Genomic DNA, 18,255 nt, shown 5'->3' with positions numbered 1-18,255 from the left:
GATGGCAGAGACCTCATTTTCTCATCCAGCAAATATCTGTGGAGCACCAGCTCTATTCATCCCAAGTGTATTTAGTGAGCACCTACCATGTGCCAGGCTCCGGGAGACCCTCTGGGGACGTGAACGTGACAGCATGGTCAAAGGCCTGGCCGCGGTAGGGAAGCCCACCCTCAACATTTGAGCTCAGGTTATATGTTGTGGTGGAGGACAGTTTTCCAGGCAGAGGGAGTGGCAAGTGCAAAGGCCCTGAGGCAGGATCGAGAGGACTGTGCCCAGGATCTGAGAGAAGGGTGTCAGGGAGGACGGTGAGGGGGCTGCGCGGAGCTCAGGGGCTGTGGGTGGAGGTGAGATTTCATTCTGGGTGCACCGGTAATTCTGCGGAGGGAGACAACTCAGCCTGGCTGCCGCTGGAGTGAATGGGAGGGGGACGGACCAGTCCAACAGCACAGGCCAGGGATGCCACTGGCCTGGGCGGGGGGCGTGGAGGGGGGCGGTGCTGGATTCAGAGCGTGTGCTCTCGAGAGCGGGTGGGACGTGGGTGAGCGCCAGGGGAATCCAGTGCTTTGCCCTGTGGGTGTCAGCACCACTTTCTGAGATGGGAGGATGGGATTGCGGGCAGGGCAAGTCTGAGTTCCCTTTGGGCCCTGCTGCACCAAGATGCTGTTAGACCTGCTTGCCAGTGGAGACGGGGTTCTGGGGCCCCCGGGAGAGTGCAGAGCTGGGGCGGAGCGTCGAGGGTGTCTGTGTAGAGATGGTGCCGGCAGACGGGGGTCCTTGGGCTGTGGGGTAGAGGGCCTGCGAGATTGTCCCGGCTGCGGCGGATGACCACTGGAGAGGTGGCTCTGGTTTATGGTAATGATCCTGAGACCCGCCCCCCTCAGCAGTCAGCCTGGACGGAAGCAACGCTGAGGGTGCCTGGCGGAGCCCAGGCATCTGTGGGGCTGCCCGGGGGGGAGCGTGTATCTGTGAGGCAGGTAGAAGGTTCGTCGCTCCACCGTGACACTCTCTCAGAGGGGAGCAACCTGCACTCCTAAGGGGTGGTCAGCAAGGGTCAGCCAGGAACTGGCAGGCCCCCAGAAGGGTCTGGGGTGACCAGGACCTTGACCATGCTGTGCCGAGGACCCAGCTGAGGCATGGCTGACTCTGGTGACGGCTCAGATCACCTGCCACCCAGTAGCCAGACAGTGAGAGGTTTGTGACAGAGGCCTTGGTCTACAGCCTCTGAAACGCCCACCCTGGCTGATTCACGATGCTAAACCAATGCACCAGTCCCAGGGGCCAGGGCACAAGTGGCTGCCACGTCGCCCACCTCTTCTGGCCAAGGTTCACCCCCTGCCTGGACTCCGCCTGCGCAGAGGACCCTGGGAAACAGGCAGAACGGCTGGTGTGTCGGTGACCAGGGGTTCCAGAGATGGTGGCGTCTATCTCCCAGTCAGGAGAGTGCGCTTGGCACCCGACAGCCCCCATGCTGAGTGGGGCTCCCACTGCTCGTCCGCTGAGCTGCCCCATCCCAGCAGCATCACCGCCTGGTGGAAGGGTGCTCACCTCTGTGGCACGTGCAAAGGCCCAGGGGCCCAGAGGTCCGGGCAGATACGCTTGCACCCTTCGGCAGCTCAGGGAATGATTTGGTGGACGGTACAGGGAATTGTTGAAAACCACACCCGGGGCGGCGCACGCATTCTCGCACATGCAGTCTCCCTGCCCTTGTAAAGCCCGAGTACTCGTGTGCACACACGTCTTCACGTGTACATGCCAACTGGCCCTCAGGCCACGCTGGACGCAGGCAAACCACTAACAGTAATCACAGTAATGGTCAACAGGAGACTTAATCAGAATTTGCCAGCTGCCAAGCACTCTTTCCAGTGGTTTCCTGCATTAATTCATTCAATCCTTACAGCACCCTACTGAGGGAGATTCTACCAGCATCCCCATTTTACAGATGGGGAAACTGAGGTTCAGAGAGGCCAAGTGATTCACCCAAGGTCACCCAACCAGGAAGCGGCAGAGGCAGGACATGAGGCCAGGCAGCCTGTCTGTGTGCCCAGGCCCTCCCCGCAGGCTCTGACCCGCTGCCCTCCGGCCCGCACACCCAAGACGCGTCCTTCCCCAGGGCCCCCCGCAGACCGGCGTGCACACATCCCGCCCCGGCCCACATGCCCAGCGCATGCCCAGCCCACCAGGCTGTGGGCCAGGCTCCGAGGCTGTGTCCTCACCGGGCTGGGTGCACCATGCACCGCAGGACAGAGAGCTCGGCAGGCCGGCCGCCCTGGGGACTGGCAGTAAAACCTCGGCAGCTAGGAAACGGGCTGATTTTTCTCCAAGAGCTAAAGCACTAAAACAAAGTCATAAACACAATTACACCGTCTCCTGCCATAAATTACAATGTTATGAAGCGCTGTGATCTATTTCCACTCATACCCAGCTCTGTGAGACCGGCCAGCCCCACGGGCTCTAACGAAAGGATGATTTATGGGTGCTATTCCCGCATTCTCGCCGTGGGGGAGGGACGTTCCCAAACTCCCAGCGCCAGGGGCAGGGCCCGGGAGCGGGGGGCCAGGATGCCCGCCGGGCAGGGACCTCCCCCCAGGACAGCTGGCCCTAGGCAGGCAGGTACCCCGCACCACCTCCCCCTTGCCCCTTGGCAGAAAGTTTCCCCGGGGGCTCTGGCGTGGAGGCTCTGGGCTGTGTAGCGCCCACCATATTCATTCCACAAATGTGAACAGGGCCCTCTATGTGCCACCAAGGACAGGCAGAGGAGTGGGGCTCCTGGAGCCTAATTCCAGTGGGAGAACCAGCTAAGGAGTGAGCAGATACAACCGCAGGCTAGGGGCCTTGGAGAAAATAAGAACCAGCGTGGGGACGGTGGGGGGCCGTGGCAGAAGGAGGGACATGGCCGCGATCAGTGCTTTTGGTGAGGTCCGAGGGTGGAGGGTGGCTGATGTGGGCAGGGGAGCAGCTGGGGAAAAGGGCCTGAGGCAGGCACGTGCTGCCATGTTCGAGGGCCAGCAGAGCGGCCTGGAGTAAATGCAGAGGGAAGAAGGTGGGGGAGGCCGTAGAGCAAAGGGGGACAGGTCTAGGGCCACAAGTGGGACTCAGGCTTCTCCTGGGAGTGAGGGGGGAGCTCAGGAGGCTGTGAGTAGGGCAGGGGTGTGACCTGGTTTGTGTCTTGAAAGGACCACATTGTGGGGGAAGGCTACCTGGCAGGCTACTGCAGTAGTCCTAGCATAAAAAATTGGCGGTCTGGCCTGGGCTGGGAGCAGGGGTGGGCAGGGGGTTCCCAAGTTCTGCTGACAGTCAGAATGTGGAGCAGGATGCGAGATTTTGGAGTGCTTTTCTGGGATGGGGAAAATGTGCGCGGAACAGGGTGGGTGCCGAGAGAGAGGAGAGAGAGAGAGAGAGAGAGAGAGAGAGAGAGAGAGAGAGAGAGAGAGAGAGAGAGAGAGAGAGAGAGAGAGAGCTCAACAGAGGTGCAGGAAAACCATGGTCTTATGGTCTGAGTTCAGGCCTGAGGTCCCCAGGGATCGAGCGTGCGGGTCTGGGGTGTGTCCCTAGCCTGAGCCTGGGTGCTTAGGGTCAGAGGACAGCAGAACACAGCTGTCACATCAGGGCGGCCCTCCTCCTGCCATGGTCTACCAGACACCGGGACGCAGCCAGTGTCCCCTCCCCCTCGGTGCTTTCTCTCAGTGACATCCAGCGCCCTAGACGTGGGTGTTCAGCATCACCTGCACGTGCTGGAGGGCACAGGGGGCAAAGGTCACAGGTCACCGTGACCCCCTCCCTCACCAAGCAGCAGCTTGCGGAGGGAGGGCCAGGGCCAGGGGTAGGGCAAGAAATGGCATTCTATGGAGATGGAGAACCCAGAGTCCCGGGGGCTGGGGTCGGGGGGTGGCCCAGGACCACCACCTGAATCCCACTGAGCAGCCACGAGGCCCAGGGGGCACAGTGTCACCTCTCAGCCTGAGTCCTTCCTGGGTCCAGCAGGCCCGTCGTCCAAGGCTGTGGCCGGGCTCTAATGGGGGTGGGAGCGGGCACTCCTTCCACCGGTCAGAATTCACTCACCATACCCTGTGTCCTGCCCCGTGCTGGGGGCTCCTCACAGACTGTATGTTTGGGAGGGGCCGGGGTGGACTGCCCACCCAGGGCACTGTGAGGTGTGGCTGGGGCCCTGCACAGGGAAGGCGGGTTTCTGCCCCGAGCTGTCCAGCGCGGGGCTCCCTCTCTGGGCGGCCAGGATAGGGACGGGGGTGGAGGTGTGGCAGGCCCAGCACCCCTGCCATGGGCCACTGGACCTGCCCCGGCTATGAGCAGGCCCCACCTGGTCCCTCCAAGCTGCGTCCGGGGACTCAAGGCCCGCTGTGTCCCCGGGCCTCAGCTGTGTCACCTGTCTAATGGGCTCAGGAGCAGCGGGGAGCAGGGGCTGTGACCTGGGCAGTGCTGGGCCTTGCAGGTGCCGCAGACCTGTGGCCAGGGCAGAAGGGGGAGATAGGCCAGCAGCAGCCCCTCTGCAACCCCTGCTCCCTGGCTGCTTCGCTCCCGTGCTCCCTGCTGTGTGTGAAGGGGCGTGAAGGGGGCAGAGCCGTGTCGCAGGGCGTCAGGAGGACTGAGCGGGCCTGTGCACAGACACACTGAGCAGTCATGGCCATGTCCCTGCGCCTGTCGCCGGCGTGTGGGCTTGGGCAGGGCTCCCCGGAGCTTCAGGCCCCCGCGCACCCCATGACATACCTGGAACCCCCAACTCCCTGCAGGCCAGCTTGGCCCCAGGGCTGGCATCCAGCTCAGTGCCTGGTGTTTAAGTATTTTGAGCATTGCTCCCGAGAGTGGCTCAGTGACTCTTGGTCCGGCACAGTCTGCAAACAAGAGGAGAGCCCAGAGGTCTTTTGCCCTGTGACCCTGCAGAGGGCCCTGGGCTGTCCCAAGAGGAGCCCTGCCTCCCCCTTTAGATGTTGACCCACGGGGACCCTGGGGCACCACGAGCTGCCCCCCAGGGCAGGGGACTCCCTCCCCGCGAGCCCCAGGCCTCGGTGTCCCCCACCCCTGCCCGTCTTTGGCCAGTGTGGCCGAGACAGCCCAGGGCTTGCACGTGGCCAGGGCCATCGGCGGGTCCAGAGCTGGGATCAAGGCCGAGCAGGTTCTGCAAAAATTTCCCTTGAAAGACTCTTTTTCAAGATTTTCTTTTGAAAACAAATTCATAAGCACATCAAACAGGAATCCCGTCGCCCTGGGTTTGATCACCACCGCCCGGGGCTCTCTAACTGGCTGTTATTCTAATTGCTTTTTTTCTCTTCGGAGGGCCGGGAGTCCTCTTATGGTTATTAATTTGGTGAATGGAGGCAGGGAACAAGGGAGCTTTTGTTGGCCTTGCCCTTTGGTCACTATCAAATTGCAAATAATGACGAGATCCAAGATCCCCAAAACTGATGTGCCCCAGCGGCTCCCGGGGAACGCCGTCCCGGTCCCCGAGCGGGCACTGCCTTCCTCTGCGGGTGACAGCGCCTCACCTGGGCACCTGCCCGGAGGCACGCACTTCTCTGCGGCTGGGGGTTGGCTCAGGCCGCTCCCTCCGGCCGAATGAAGTGCTCACTGGGTGTCACCATGGAACGTGAAGCAAGATAAAGGCGCTCTCCTTGGGAGGAGGAGAACCCAGGGCGGGGGAACCCAGGGGCCATCTCTCTGGGACGTGCTCAGCCCTGGAGAAGCGTGGCAGGTGTGAGTCACACTCACAGAGCCCGCAGGCACGGGCTCTATGAGTCACACTCACAGAGCCCGCGGGCACGGGCTCCTACAAGACTGTCCTGCTCCATCCTCAAGAACGCCCCCCACAGGAGGAGCAGAATGCCCCCACTTCCCAGCTGAGAAACTGAGGCCCAGGGAGGACAGCACGGCGGCCAGGTCTCAGCGTGGGATCTGACTTGGCCTCCCGGACCAGCCTGACCAGGCTCGCCCCACACTGTGGGGACAGGCGATCAGCCGCTGAGAAGGACGGAAGCCCACCCGGGCAGAGGCCATCACCGGGCCCTAGGGGCCGGGCAGTGCAGGGCAAGCTCAGGCAGCCCAGAGCCAGCGACGAGCAGCAGACAGCCCCGGGTGGTGTGTGTGGCACCAAGGTCAGCCACCAAGGTCGGGGGGGGGGGGGCCGGGGTGGGGGAGAGACATGGCTCCACAGGGCTTGGCCCACCCAGTGATCACCACGCCCTGAAGCTGAACCGGGCGGGCGGGCGGGTGATGCCAAGGATCCCCGCCCATCAGGCGTGGGGCTGGGCAGGCGGAAGGACCCTGCAGGGGGCCAGGAAGACCCAGGGGGACCCTGAGGGTGGCCAGAGGACCAGAAGGACTCAGGAGGTGGCCGGGGGGCCTTGGCAGGAGTCTGGTTTGGCCTGCGGGCTGCCCCACTTGCTCTCTCTCCCGTCCCATCAGTGGCGGCATGTTAACCTCCTCCCCAGACCCACTCCTCTCCTGTGCGAGAAGGAGGGGGAGGCGTGAGGCCCAGGCTTTGGGCCGGCTCTGGGATTCTGGCCCAGATCTGAGCTCGCCCCCGGCGCCCCTGCCACCTCCAGCAGTCTGGCTAATGGGAGCATGTCCCCCGGGACCAGGGAGCCCGGTGAGCCCCCGCAAAGCCCCATCTCCCATGAGCAGCAGCCCAGGTGGCCCCCTGAGGGCGAGCTCAGCCTGGGGCCAGCCTCCCGCCTGCTCCCAGTGGGGGCTGTGCTATCAGCCCCCTGGGATGCGCCCCCTCTCCAGCCGTGCCCGGCAGCCCCACCCCTTCCTGAATCCCAGCCATTCTTCCATTTCCTTTTTTCCCAAGAACACCCTATAAAGGCTTCCATACCCACTTGCCCTGCTGGGGGCTTCAACAGATGTTCAAGTGCCATAAAGTGAAAATTTATGAAACCACAAATTTTCTTCTGTAATGTATTTGGTGCTCTAATTGGTGCCAAACCAATCAATACCCAAGCCGGGGCCTGCACAGCGGGGCAACGTGAAGCTTGCCCGCACCAGCCCTGTGCAAGGCTCGTTCCAGGCTACCAGGCGCGCAGGGTCCTCCACGGGTCTCCCAGGGCATAGGCAGGCAGTGGGACTGGGGGCCCGGCGGTCTTGGGCCGAGGAGAGGGTCCTCCCCAGCCCCCCTCGGCTGGGCTGCAAGGGTCCCAGCCAGAGACCCCAAACGAGACTCTTCTCCTGGGGCCTCGGGGCCTGCGTCTGTGGGTGGCCTCAGCATATGGTGGGACTAGGGTGTCAGGGAGGCACCCGGGGGAATGCAGGGGTGGGGAGAGCTGAGTGAGGGCCCCAGGCTCTAGCCCAGCTGAATCAGAGAAGCTCTGCACCCCTTCCCTTTATAGCCTGGGCTCCGGTATCAGATGTGTCTGAGAAAATAGGTTAGGCCCCCCTGGCCTGGCTGAGGGGGCCCCAGACATGCAGCTGTCCCTGTCCCCAGGCCCAGGGGCAGGGGAGGAGGTCTCAGTCCCCCCGCACAGTCCGAGGAGGCAGAGGCGGGCAGGGGAGCCCAGGAGGTCCCAGGAGACAGCGCTGCAGCCGCCACCGTGCGAAGCTGGGGACGTGGGTCACAGGCCCCACCTCACAGGCAGCCGTCCTGATAGGGGGCTGTTGCTCCACGATCCAGCCCCCATCCTGCCCTACCTGCTGCTGGGTCTCGAGAGAGCCCCGTGGCCCCAACTCAGGAGAGAACCCTCCCCTTCTCCCCCTCTGCCAGCCCTGCCCTCCCCCTGACTCAGCGTCCACCGTCCACCGTGGGAGGGAGGCTGTGGACTGCCCCACCCACCTCTGAAGCCCGACCCGGGCCAACCCGGGGACCCAGCTACACGGCATTTGTGGCCTCTTCAACCCACAGCATCTTCCCCGGGGCCGACCCGCTTGGCCAGCACCCGGCCCCGTCCGGTCCTGGGGTGGGGATATTGCCGCCAGCAGTGGGGCCCAGATGGGTCCTGGGGCAGTCTGGCCCAGGGCGGCTCAGAGCACATACATCATGGACCATGTGTGTGTCCAGGTGGATGGCCGGCCCCAGCCAGCTCGGCCTGCCGCCGTCCGCAGCCCTGGCGTTGACCCTTGGCGGAGCCATCCCCGGGCTTTTACCCCCAGCCACACTCTCCCCTGAAGCAGCTCTGTGTTCTCGCAGCTCCGCCCTTATCGGTGACCATCTGGCCACCTCCGCTCCCTCCCCCATCATTTCTAGTCTTTCCAGTGTTCCAGGTACCCAAGGCGGGTATTATTTTCTGACGGAGACCCTGGGGGGACCACCCCCAAGGGCACTGCAGGCCCCAGGGTGAGCCACGCCTCCTGCCGGCTCATGCCAGGACGTCTGCTTCACGCCTGCCCCTGCTCTGAGGGCCCTGGGGTCCTCTTCCCACCCCCGGGGCTCACTCCAGCCCCACCCCATCTTGGCCATCCAGCAGCCCCTGCTGCAGCCCCAGGTCCATCCTCCACCCACCTCCCCTCTAGCTTGGTGGGGCGACCCCACCTCGTGGGGTGGGCAACCCCAGTGCTCAGCGTGGGAAAGGGCTTTGGGAAAAGCATGGTGGGCGTGTGGCCCTGGCTGACACCTGGGGATTGGTACAGGTTTGGGGGCTCAGCTGGGAAGACGGCGGTGCCCCTGCTGAGTTGGGGACTGTGCCCGGCCTGACAAGGGCACCCTGAGGCACAAGCCCCGTTGGTGGGCATGGGGGTGGGGGAGATGGCAGGGGAGGGGCCCCGCCCTGCTACCTGCTCAGCCACTGGGTCTCAGGTGAGGGCTGCAGAGCGGGGCTCCCTCCACGCACGTGTGTGCACACGTGCAGACTTGTGCAGGGGCCACGGACACGCACACGGCCGTGACCAAGGCCGGGCCCCGTCCCTCCCCTGGCCCTCAAGGAACCCGGGCCTTGAGGCCACCTGCACACTGCCCGGCTCACCTCTGCTCCTGTCCCCGCAGGTGACGCAGCTGGACCAGAGGCTGGCGCTCATCACAGACATGCTGCACCAGCTGCTCGCCCTGCACCACGGAGGCTCCCCCGGCAGCCGGCCTTCCAGCGGGGGCGGGGCCCAGGTGGTCCAGCCCCACAGCGGTGGCTCCATCAACCCCGAGCTCTTCCTGCCCAGCAACGCGCTGCCCACCTACGAACAGCTGACCGTGCCCCGCGGGGGTCCCGACAAGGGCTCCTGATGGGGGCTCGGGGCCCAGGCCTGAGAGGGGAGGCCCGGAGGAGCCCTGCCCGGCCCACCCCACCTCCCACTCAGCACAGGCACCACTAGGCCTCAGCCACCTCTCGAAGGCCCGAGAGAGCAGTCCCGCTCTCCAAGGCCCCAGACACCCAGTGGACTACAGGGCCCTGTGGCCTGGGCTGGGGGGCTCGCCAAGACCGCCTCTTCCCAGCCAGCGGGTACTAGAATTTGGCTGGGTGTTGGGAGGAGGGGCCTCTCAGCTCTGAGACCGGGGTCCCCCCATCGCTTGCCTGATACTCGGGACAAAGCGGCAGGGGGTCAGGCCGGGCATCCCAGGCACTCGGTCTGTCCCATGTATGGCCAGGGAGCCGTACAGCTGTGTGCAGGCCCCGGGGCATTCCTGAGGGGAGACAGAGGGACGGCCTGGACAGGGTCTGTGAGGACCCCACCCCCAGCCTAAAATCCAGGCCCAGGGGGACCCAGGGGGAAGGCAGGCCAGGCAGGGCAGGGCAGGCCCAGCCCATGCTGAGCAAAGGATATGCCCACGGGCAAGGCCCAATCAAGGCCCCCCCCCCCCCCCCCCCCCCCCCGGGCCTGGGCCTGACTCCCTCAAGCTCCAGAGATGCTGACTCAGGCCAGGAGCTGGTGGGGAGCTGCTCCTGAGGCCACAGCTTCCAACGGGAGGGACGTGTCCACCGCTGTGGCCAGAGCTCTTCACTGGGGTTGGACCGCCCACCAGTGGAACGGGGGTGCTCAGGTCCCCCACTTTGGACTGGCAGCTTCTCCTACCCATTCCGGAGAAAAGAGGAGGGTCCCCAAACCCCGCTCTGCGTGTGGGCCTCGCCTCCAGCTCCCTGCCTGGTCTAAGCAGCTGGACGGACACACAGACGGTGGCCTCCCCGACCCGCTGCTGAGCCGCAGGGGAGCAGACGGGCGCCGCCATCTCTGGCGAGACCCACCTCCTCTGGCCTGCTCCGCCTCGCCGACATCAGAATAATCTGTGGTGATTTGGAATCTGCGCTTTGATGAATTTCACGGTGTGATTTTGATTCTTAACCGTTCAGGTTTTTCCTAATAAATGTGGGATCACAAAATTGATCTTGCCCTGCTCTCGCCTCCTTTCCTGGGGGAGCAAGCGTCCCATCTTTGGGACAACCTGTCTTCCCGTGGAGCTGCTGCCCACCCCTCAACACCCCAGCACCCCTCACCCCGTCTGTGCCCACCCCGGTGAGGGGGCCGAGAAGCCTCAACCCCCTGGCCTGGGGTTCCTGGGAATGGGGTGGCGCCAGTGACCCAGGAGCACCTGGAGGCCGGGCTGTTCCTGTCCCCCACCCCCGACCCAAGGTCGGGCTCCAGCCCACCCGCTAAGCCTTTGCTCTTGCTGGTGCCTTTGCCGGGAGGTTCTCCTGTCCCCTCTCCATCTGTTGAAACCACTCCCTTGGTCTCCAGCCAGGCGCAAAGCCCCCTCCTACAGGAAGCTCTCCCTGATAGCCCTTTACGAGACCGGCCCCACCCCCAGGTCTTGGGACCCTTCAAGGGGGGAGGGGTGAACAGGTGAGGGTCATCGCCCCCAGACAAGCAGCTCGGGGACCCTGTCCTCAGGATTCACATCCCACACGCACTTCTCAGGTCTCGGGCTTAATTCTTAACTCCAGGACAGCACCTGCCCCCACTCCCACTGCCAGCCTCCCACTGCTGCCCACGGGCATCTGGGCCCCTGCCTCCTCCAGGCCCAGCTCCGTTCCCCCCAGGTCCTGCCTGGAGCCCTCCCCAAACCTCCCTCTTGGACGGGACCCCTGCAGTCTCCTTGGAGGCAGGTGCCCAGGTGGCCGCAAAGCAGGAACTCCTGGTCCGTGTGGAATGTCAGCTTGGGCCCCTGTGGGAGGGGAGGGGCCTGGGTCCCCCTTTGCAGAGCCCCAGGGGCTCCCCGGAGCCCAGCCCTGGCTCCCACCCGAGGGGACGTCTGGCCCTCGGGCACTGGCCGGTGTGGGGGAGGGGAGGAGGGCCAGCGAGGGCCCGGGGCCTCCCCAGCCCAAACCCCCGGGGGGGAGGGGCGAGAGCAACAATTACTGGAAAGGCAAAAGCTGTTGTTTCCTTGTTGAGTAAATATTTGTGGAAACCCCAGGAGGCGGCTGGCTGGAGAGCGGGGCCCTCCACGGTGCCCCCGCCCCGCCCGCTGCCGGGCACGGCCCCCAGCCCTCGGGGCACTCGCTCGGGCCGCCCATCTGGGCCGGGCGCGGCCCCTGCACCCAGCCCGGCTTTGTTTTGCGTATTATCGACTGCGCACGAAGTGCCCGAGTGCTTCACTCCCGGACGGGCCATTGCGGCCCTCTCGGGTGTGAAATGCAATTTACCTGAAATAAAGCCCAATTATGGAATTAGCTAATTAAAGCCGCAGTGGAGGCTGGGCCGGCCGGCCGGGAGCTCAATGCCCGCCGGTGCCCGCGGTCTGAGGGAACAGATGGCGCCCCAGCCCGCCGCGCGGCCGCATTCCTTCACTCTGCCCCCGATAACTGACTTACACAGCACACGGCCATCTGGTGTATGACACGTCCTGTGTGCCCCGGACAATGGCCCAGCAGACCTCTCCGGGAGAGGGCCGTCGCCCGGGCAACGGCGGCATGTGCAGCTCAGGCCCATTCCCGGCCCCGCCCCCGGCCCCTTTGTGGGCCTCGCCTGGCTGCCTGGCCGCTCCCGCCGACAACGTCCGTGAGCGTTTGTCCCCGGCGTCCGGCCTTTGTCTCCCAATTGGGCTTCCTTGTTGGGGTCCTCAATGTCCAGTGGGTGCCGAGAGCATCTGCTGGCGGGAGAGGGTGGGGCTGGGGGGGCTGCCCTGCCCACCTCCTGGGGCACCCACCTCCTCTGCCCGTGCCCCCTCCCCCATCGGCGCCCTCTGGAGCCGGGCAGGAGGACGGCATCTGGAGGGCTCGGGGCTCGGCCGCGGGCGCCAGTCTCTGAGGCCGGTGTCCGCGCAACCTGAGGTCCTCCCAACCTTGGGCCAGGGGCCGACCTGCACCTCCTGCCCCCTCCCCTGTCCGTGCAACGGGAACAGAGCACCTCTTGAAGGCGTGTGGGGGAGGAGCTGATGACCATAGGGCCGGGCCAGCACACAGTAGGTGCTTCATAAAGGCAACCAGACAAAATGTCCAGGAGGTGCCCGGCTCTGGGGTCCATCGCCTCATCACACTCCCACTGCCTGGCCCCAGTGCCCCCTCAGAGCAACTCCCTGGCCCCTGTTGCGTCCAGCCTCACCCCCCAGTGCCCCCTCGGAGCCAAGGCAAGGTGCCCACAGCCTGCTGTCCTGCACCCTAAGCAGCTCTGGGCCCTGCTGCCCAGGCCCTGCCCACTCACCCGTGACGCCGGGCATCTATCTCCAGCCAGGCCGACACGCCCCACCCCCACCCCCCCGCCACCACACACACACACACACACAGCTCCTCCCTGCACCCTAGTGGGCCCCAAGCTGCCAGCAGCCACAGCCCCCTCCCTGCTCAGGACCCTTTTGGCAGGCACCGCCGACCCCCGCCCTGGGCAGGGGTCAGGAGCCAGGCCCTCCAGCCTGCCACTGGAGAAGGGGCTGTGCTAGGACTCTGAGGACCCGAGGGGAGCCACAGCCCAGGAGTGCCTGGCACAGGGCCTGGCCCCACTAGGTACTCACCGCCAGGCGGTGCCCTGTGATGGATGCTCAGGGGAGGAGGGCTGGGCACCCTGGGCCCTGGAAGAGGGGGTCAGGTGTGTGTCCCGACTGGGGTGGTCAGACAGCTGGGCTAGGTAGGGGTGGAGTGGCAAAAGGCAGCCGTGGGCTGGGTTCCTGGGACGGGCCCACACGCAGACCTGCGTGAGCGTGCATCCGGTGGGGACCTGCTGGGTCACCCTCAGGGACAGACGCCCCCTTCCTAACGTGCGGCCAGTGCCTGGTATGGGAGGCCCTTCCTCGCTCCCCGGAAACCTGCCTTCCTCGGCTTCATCCTAGGACCGCCCTCACGGTCCTGGGCCCCATTGGCTCACTGGGGGTCTGAAAGGGCGTCTGCCTCACCATTCTCAGCCCGCAGCGGCACCCCTTCCTGGCTCTGGCCCTATCGTTGTGGCCCCGGGGGGCTGGGGAGCTGGGGAGACCGGGCCCGGCACGGGTCAGACAGGCAGCGAGGCCTAGCGCGTGCTCAGAGCAGCCAGAGCTTCCATTGCCCTCGAGTGCGGGGGGCCAGGGGCCAGGCCCTAAGGAAGCTGACCGTCCCCACCTACGCCCCTTCCACTGAGCAGCAGAACCTCGGCAGGCGGGCAGAGGGCCTCACGGCCGGGCGGCACCCGAGCCCAGGAGCAGGCGACCTCTGACCCCGCTGGCCAGCTGCTGTGTTTTCACCTGCTCAAGGGGGGAGTTGCCTCCAGCCCCAACAGATCAGGCCTGGGCTGGGAGCGGGGGCAGGTAGAGGCTCTCGACACTGGCCAGAGACACTGGTCTGAGGAAGGGTCTTCTCTAAAGATGGGGGTCCTGGCCAACTGTGCCCCATCCCAAGGCCTCTGCACCGGCGCCTCTCTGCCCAGGCCTCAGGTGCTAGCTGTGTGGCAGGAGGTAGGGGTTCCACTCTGATTCCCAGATCCTTTTCTCTCAGCAGGTCCCTCTGTGACCTGCTGGGCCTAACTCTGTCATTTGGCCCTTCCCTCAGCACCCCTCAGCACCCCGTGAGGCACCAGGATGCCAGGGGGAGGCCTGGGGATCCCTGCATCCCCACGCCTCCGCCTCCCCAGCCCCCAGCCCCCAGGCCCCTTAGCGAGGCGGAAGGTGGAGGAGGGGGAAAGCTCGGCTCAGGGCAGACCTACTGGACACCAGAGAATGCCCAGACCCCTCCCCCTGCTCTTGTCGTCAGACCTCCCCCCCCACCTCAAGCCTTCATCCCCGCGCCCACCTCTGTGGCACCCAGAGGGAGCAGGCCTGCCCTTGATTCCCAGAGCCACACCTCTCCCACCCCCTCACCTGATCCCAGGCTTAGGTCTCACCCACATCTGGGCAGTGACCCCTCAGCCCGAGTAGGCCCAGAGCCAGCCCAGGACGGGTGCCCATCGTGGGCCTGGCACACCAAGTTCCTCCTGCCTCCTGCATGTGGACCCAGGTTGCACAGATGGGGAGTGTGGAGACTGAGTTGAAAACGTGTCACTTGGACGCTGCAGGGACTCCCACCTGCCCACGACTCTGGAAGCCCCAGCGGTCCCCCAGCCCCGCTCCACACCCTGCTTGGCAAAACTCTCTCCGAGTTTCCAGCCTGTCGGAAGCGTGTGATCTTTCTGAGTGACATCAAAGTGGGAGGCGCGGGCTGCCTGGATCAATCACGCCGGCAGCCTCGTCTTCCTGCCTGGCCTGCGGCCCCAGGAAGCTGGTAGTGGCGGCAGAACACACGGTGACGGGCTGACGGGGTGCTCGTGGGGTACACAGATTGTGCTGGGGGAGGGAGCTGCTTCGAGCAGAGAGGCCTCAGGGGACATGGGCCCTCCCCCCTGGTGCAGATGGGGAAACCAAGGCCCAGGGCAGGACTGGCCCAACGCAGCACCTGCTTGTGTGAATTTGCATCAGAAAAAAAGCCTCAGAGAAGAACCAGGACTTCCAGTGGCAGAGAAGTCGGTGGCTGGGCCAGGAAGCCAGGAGGCAGAGGGGAATGGACTGGTTAAAACAAAGAGCTGGCCTTCTCGGACTAGATCGTGGGGCCGGAAAGGCCAGATCTGAGAAAAAGACGCAGAAAATTCCCAGGTGGTATGAACATAGCTCCTTTGCTGGCCCACGTGGGCCAAAGAGCCAAGAAGCACTATGCCTGTCCGATGCAGCGAAATGCAAGGGCTCCATCAGGACGTGCCGACTGGCTCCAATATGGCTGCCATTGCACCTGCCACGCAGGAAAATACCAAACTCCCTGTTGGATCTTCAAGAAACTCTGTTACAAGCCTAACTACTGATTGAATCTACCAAACCCCACTGAATTTCTGTTGGTGGCTTCTTAGCTTTATTCCTCCCCACTGCCCACTCCCTATACACACACACACACACACACACACACACACACACACACACACACACACACACACGGTGCAAGAATGTTCCCATTCTGACTCAGCCACTCTCTAGCTGTGCATCTTTGGGCAGGGCCCCTAACCTCTCTGAGCCTCGTATGGTCTTTGCAGCCCCAGCTTCACAGAGCTGCCAGCAGGGTGCTAAGCCTGAGAAGACAGGACAAAAGCCACAGCAGCCTCACAACCAGGCACCAACGACAGAGCTCCTGAGGTCAGGGAGGGACGTGCATATGAACTGCTCTCTTTGGCCCGGCAACACGTCTTTATGTACAACTGCAACACACAACTGTCCCTGACGTAGACGTCTCCATAGCAAATCCGCATTGAGTGGGACCCTGCTGGGCCTTCCACTTGACTGGCCAGCTCAGGTCACTCGATGGGGTAAGGGCCTCATTATCCCCATCCAGTTCTCCCGGAACGACTGAGGGAGGCCAACGGTGACCCAGGATCCATGGGGACAGGCAGCCCCTGCTGCAGAGCCAAGAGGCCCTTGTGTCAGAAGCCTCTCGCAGCTTCTGACACCCTCTGAGCGGCCTCAGCCCCATCCCAGCGCGCCCCTGAGGGCCAGAGAATCTGCCGGAGGGGTCTGGGGGCAGGCACGCAGGGAGCGCTCACCCCCAGCCGTGCCCTCAGCCCACTCCCCAGAAAGCCAGGTCTGCAGCCCCTCTGGCCGAGGACAATGGAAGTGACAGGTCAGAGATGGATCAGCCGGGCTCAGGGAGAGGAGGCTCGTGCTGGGAGAGGCCCAGGCGCTCAGGGGTGGAGGTGTGGAGGCCCTGACCTGATGGGCTGGGGCCTGGGTGGGGCCATAGCATCACCCGGGAGAAGGGCCCATCCGGCAGGGACGCTTTCAAAAGAGACGGCTATCAGACGGTGGGTAATGTCACTGAGTAATTTCAAAGTGTCTTAATCAAATCCCCGCTCCCATCCACAAGGCCGCGTCAAAAGGCCTTTGGAGAGGAGAGGCCGGCGGCAGACAATCAGTGGGCCTTCCACTCGGCTGGCCGGCCCTGCGGCACAAGGCCTGTGGGGCTCCTGCCCCGCCTGTGACTCCATTTTGACCCTGAGCCCTCCGGTCTCCTCCCCAGGAGGCCTGGGTGATCCCGCGCTGCCCCGTTCAGGGACTGGTCAGCAGAGGGGAAAGGCCCCTCCCCGCCACTCCAGGGGAGGCCTCCTAGACATCCCCTCCGAAGCCTCAGCCATGCAGCCTCCGAGAACCACCGCTTACACGAGGGGAAACTGAGGCACAGCAGGGGATGCGATGGGGGGACCTGTAAATACGGGCCACGTATCCAACTCCCTGCACCTGAACACCACCCCCACGCATCAGACTCACCTTGAGCGAGGCGATGAGGTGCGTGCGGTAGACGCCTGCTGAAGGCCCCACCCCGGCGCCTCAGGCCCACTGTCCCCAGAGGCCCCCCTCTGCACCCCACTCTCTTCCTCCTTTGACTTTTTCCCAAGGTATAGACATGAAAACGTCCTCATTATGTGTTTTCAAACACCTCACATCCTAGACCAGAAAAGGGCAGCCGCCTCCGGGGAGGTGGATGCTCAGGTGCTCACCCTTCCAGCCGGTGCAGCAGCCTGACCCCCAGCCCAGGTTCAAATCCACGTGTGCGAGTGCCACGGGCTCCGCGGGCACGTTGGCTGCGGCCAGCCATCCGAGCTGCTCATCTGGACCTTCCCTCCTACCGTCCGTAGGGGCCTTTCCGTTCTCCTGAGCTTCTGCACAGAGTTTCTCTGTCCATTTGCTGTAACCACACTCAGCGTGCCCCTACGCATGGACATTCACTTGTTTCTAGGTGTGACCACTGAGGGCCGAACTGGGGACACCCGGACCCACAGGCCCCACGAGCCGAAATCGCTGTCCCAGAGCTGTGCCCTGTGCCCAGCCGCCCTGATTCTGCTTGCCAGCCCGTGGAGCAGAGCAGCCCGGATACTCCAGAAAGACCCTTCAGGCTCGCAGGGAGAGGCTGCAGCTCGAAGGAGGACGCCTCCTCTCGGGGCACCGAGTCCTGGCCACCCGCCTCTGACTCAGTGTCTGGCCCCAGGCGGCCAGGCAGGCACACGCAGGAGGGCAGCTGTGGGCGGAACAAACGCACACGTGAATGCATGATTCAGCTGGAGACATTCCCCAAGCTATGCCCTGTGTCAGGGATGGAAACGAGGCGCCTGGGGGTTGGGCTCATGGTGAGCTGGCACCCCCGACTCCAAACTCCCTGCTCTTAACCACCAGGAAGCCCTCAAGCCCCCTTGCCACCCAGAGCATCTCTGTCCCCGCAAAGGGAGCGGGGAGGGCCGGCCCCTGCACTCACCTCCCGCAGGACCCAAGCTGCGTGGGGAGACAAGAGGCCAACGGGTGGTCTGTCCCAGCCCCCTGGCCCCCACCGGCACGTTCATCTCCTCCCTCCCTGCCCGTCTCCATCCTGCCACCAGCCCCAAGGTGAGGCAGGCAGGCAGAGCCGTGCCCTGAAAATGCTCCACGAAACCCCGCGTGTGTCCAGGCGGCTTCGGTTACCAGGCACCCGGCTGGCCCAGCCTCCCTCGAGCCCTGCCAAGGCCTGGCACCGATGCCCCCGGCAGCCCCTCTCCCTGCCAGCAAGCCCACGAGGCCCGAGGGCGCGGGCAGATTGCTTTACCGCTGCCGGCTCGGCCCAGCTCCCCCGGGAGAAGGCCCCATTGTTCCCCGCCCCCGTGGCCCCCGCCTGGCTCGGAGACACCCGGGCTCCGGGCGGCAAGGTCACCGGGCCGCGCAGAATCCACCTGCAGCCGCACCAGCTTCCAGGAAACCAAATCCCAGCGGCAGATGACAGCCGCAGGCGGCAGGACAGAGCCCCCATTCAGCCTCTGCTGGACGGCGTGGCCCGACCTGGCGGCCGCCTACCCAACCTGGGCCCTCCCACGCCTGGGCACCGGGTTCCCAGAGCCAGCACTGCCCAGACCGCCCGCCCGCCCGCCCACCCGGGGCCACGGCCGGGTACAGAGGGCTGCGATGCACCCTACCCTGGGTGCCCGGGACAGGTGACAGGGTGGATAGGGAAG

At 64.7% G+C, this 18,255-nt stretch overlaps 1 protein-coding gene across 5 annotated transcripts in view; it reads left to right on the top strand.

Annotated features, from left to right (window-relative positions):
• The window catches only part of KCNQ1 (potassium voltage-gated channel subfamily Q member 1), a 352,233-nt gene extending 341,982 nt beyond the window's left edge, over window positions 1-10,251 (top strand). For 4 of the 5 annotated variants that reach the window (XM_032640194.1, XM_032640191.1, XM_032640193.1 and 1 more), the window contains one exon: window positions 8,924-10,251. In XM_032640194.1, coding sequence (XP_032496085.1) covers window positions 8,924-9,154 — 231 coding nt within the window. In that variant the 3' untranslated portion in view covers window positions 9,155-10,251. The remainder of the gene's footprint in view (window positions 1-8,923) is intronic. The other variant, XM_032640192.1, reaches the window with a different exon arrangement.
• Window positions 10,252-18,255: the final 8,004 nt, after the last annotated feature.

The sequence above is a fragment of the Phocoena sinus genome, chromosome 8 (genome assembly GCF_008692025.1).
Source record: "Phocoena sinus isolate mPhoSin1 chromosome 8, mPhoSin1.pri, whole genome shotgun sequence".
Classification (NCBI taxonomy): Eukaryota; Metazoa; Chordata; class Mammalia; order Artiodactyla; family Phocoenidae; genus Phocoena; species Phocoena sinus.
The sequence above is the reverse complement of the archived record's forward strand: the minus strand, read 5'-3'. Positions and strand labels throughout refer to the sequence as shown.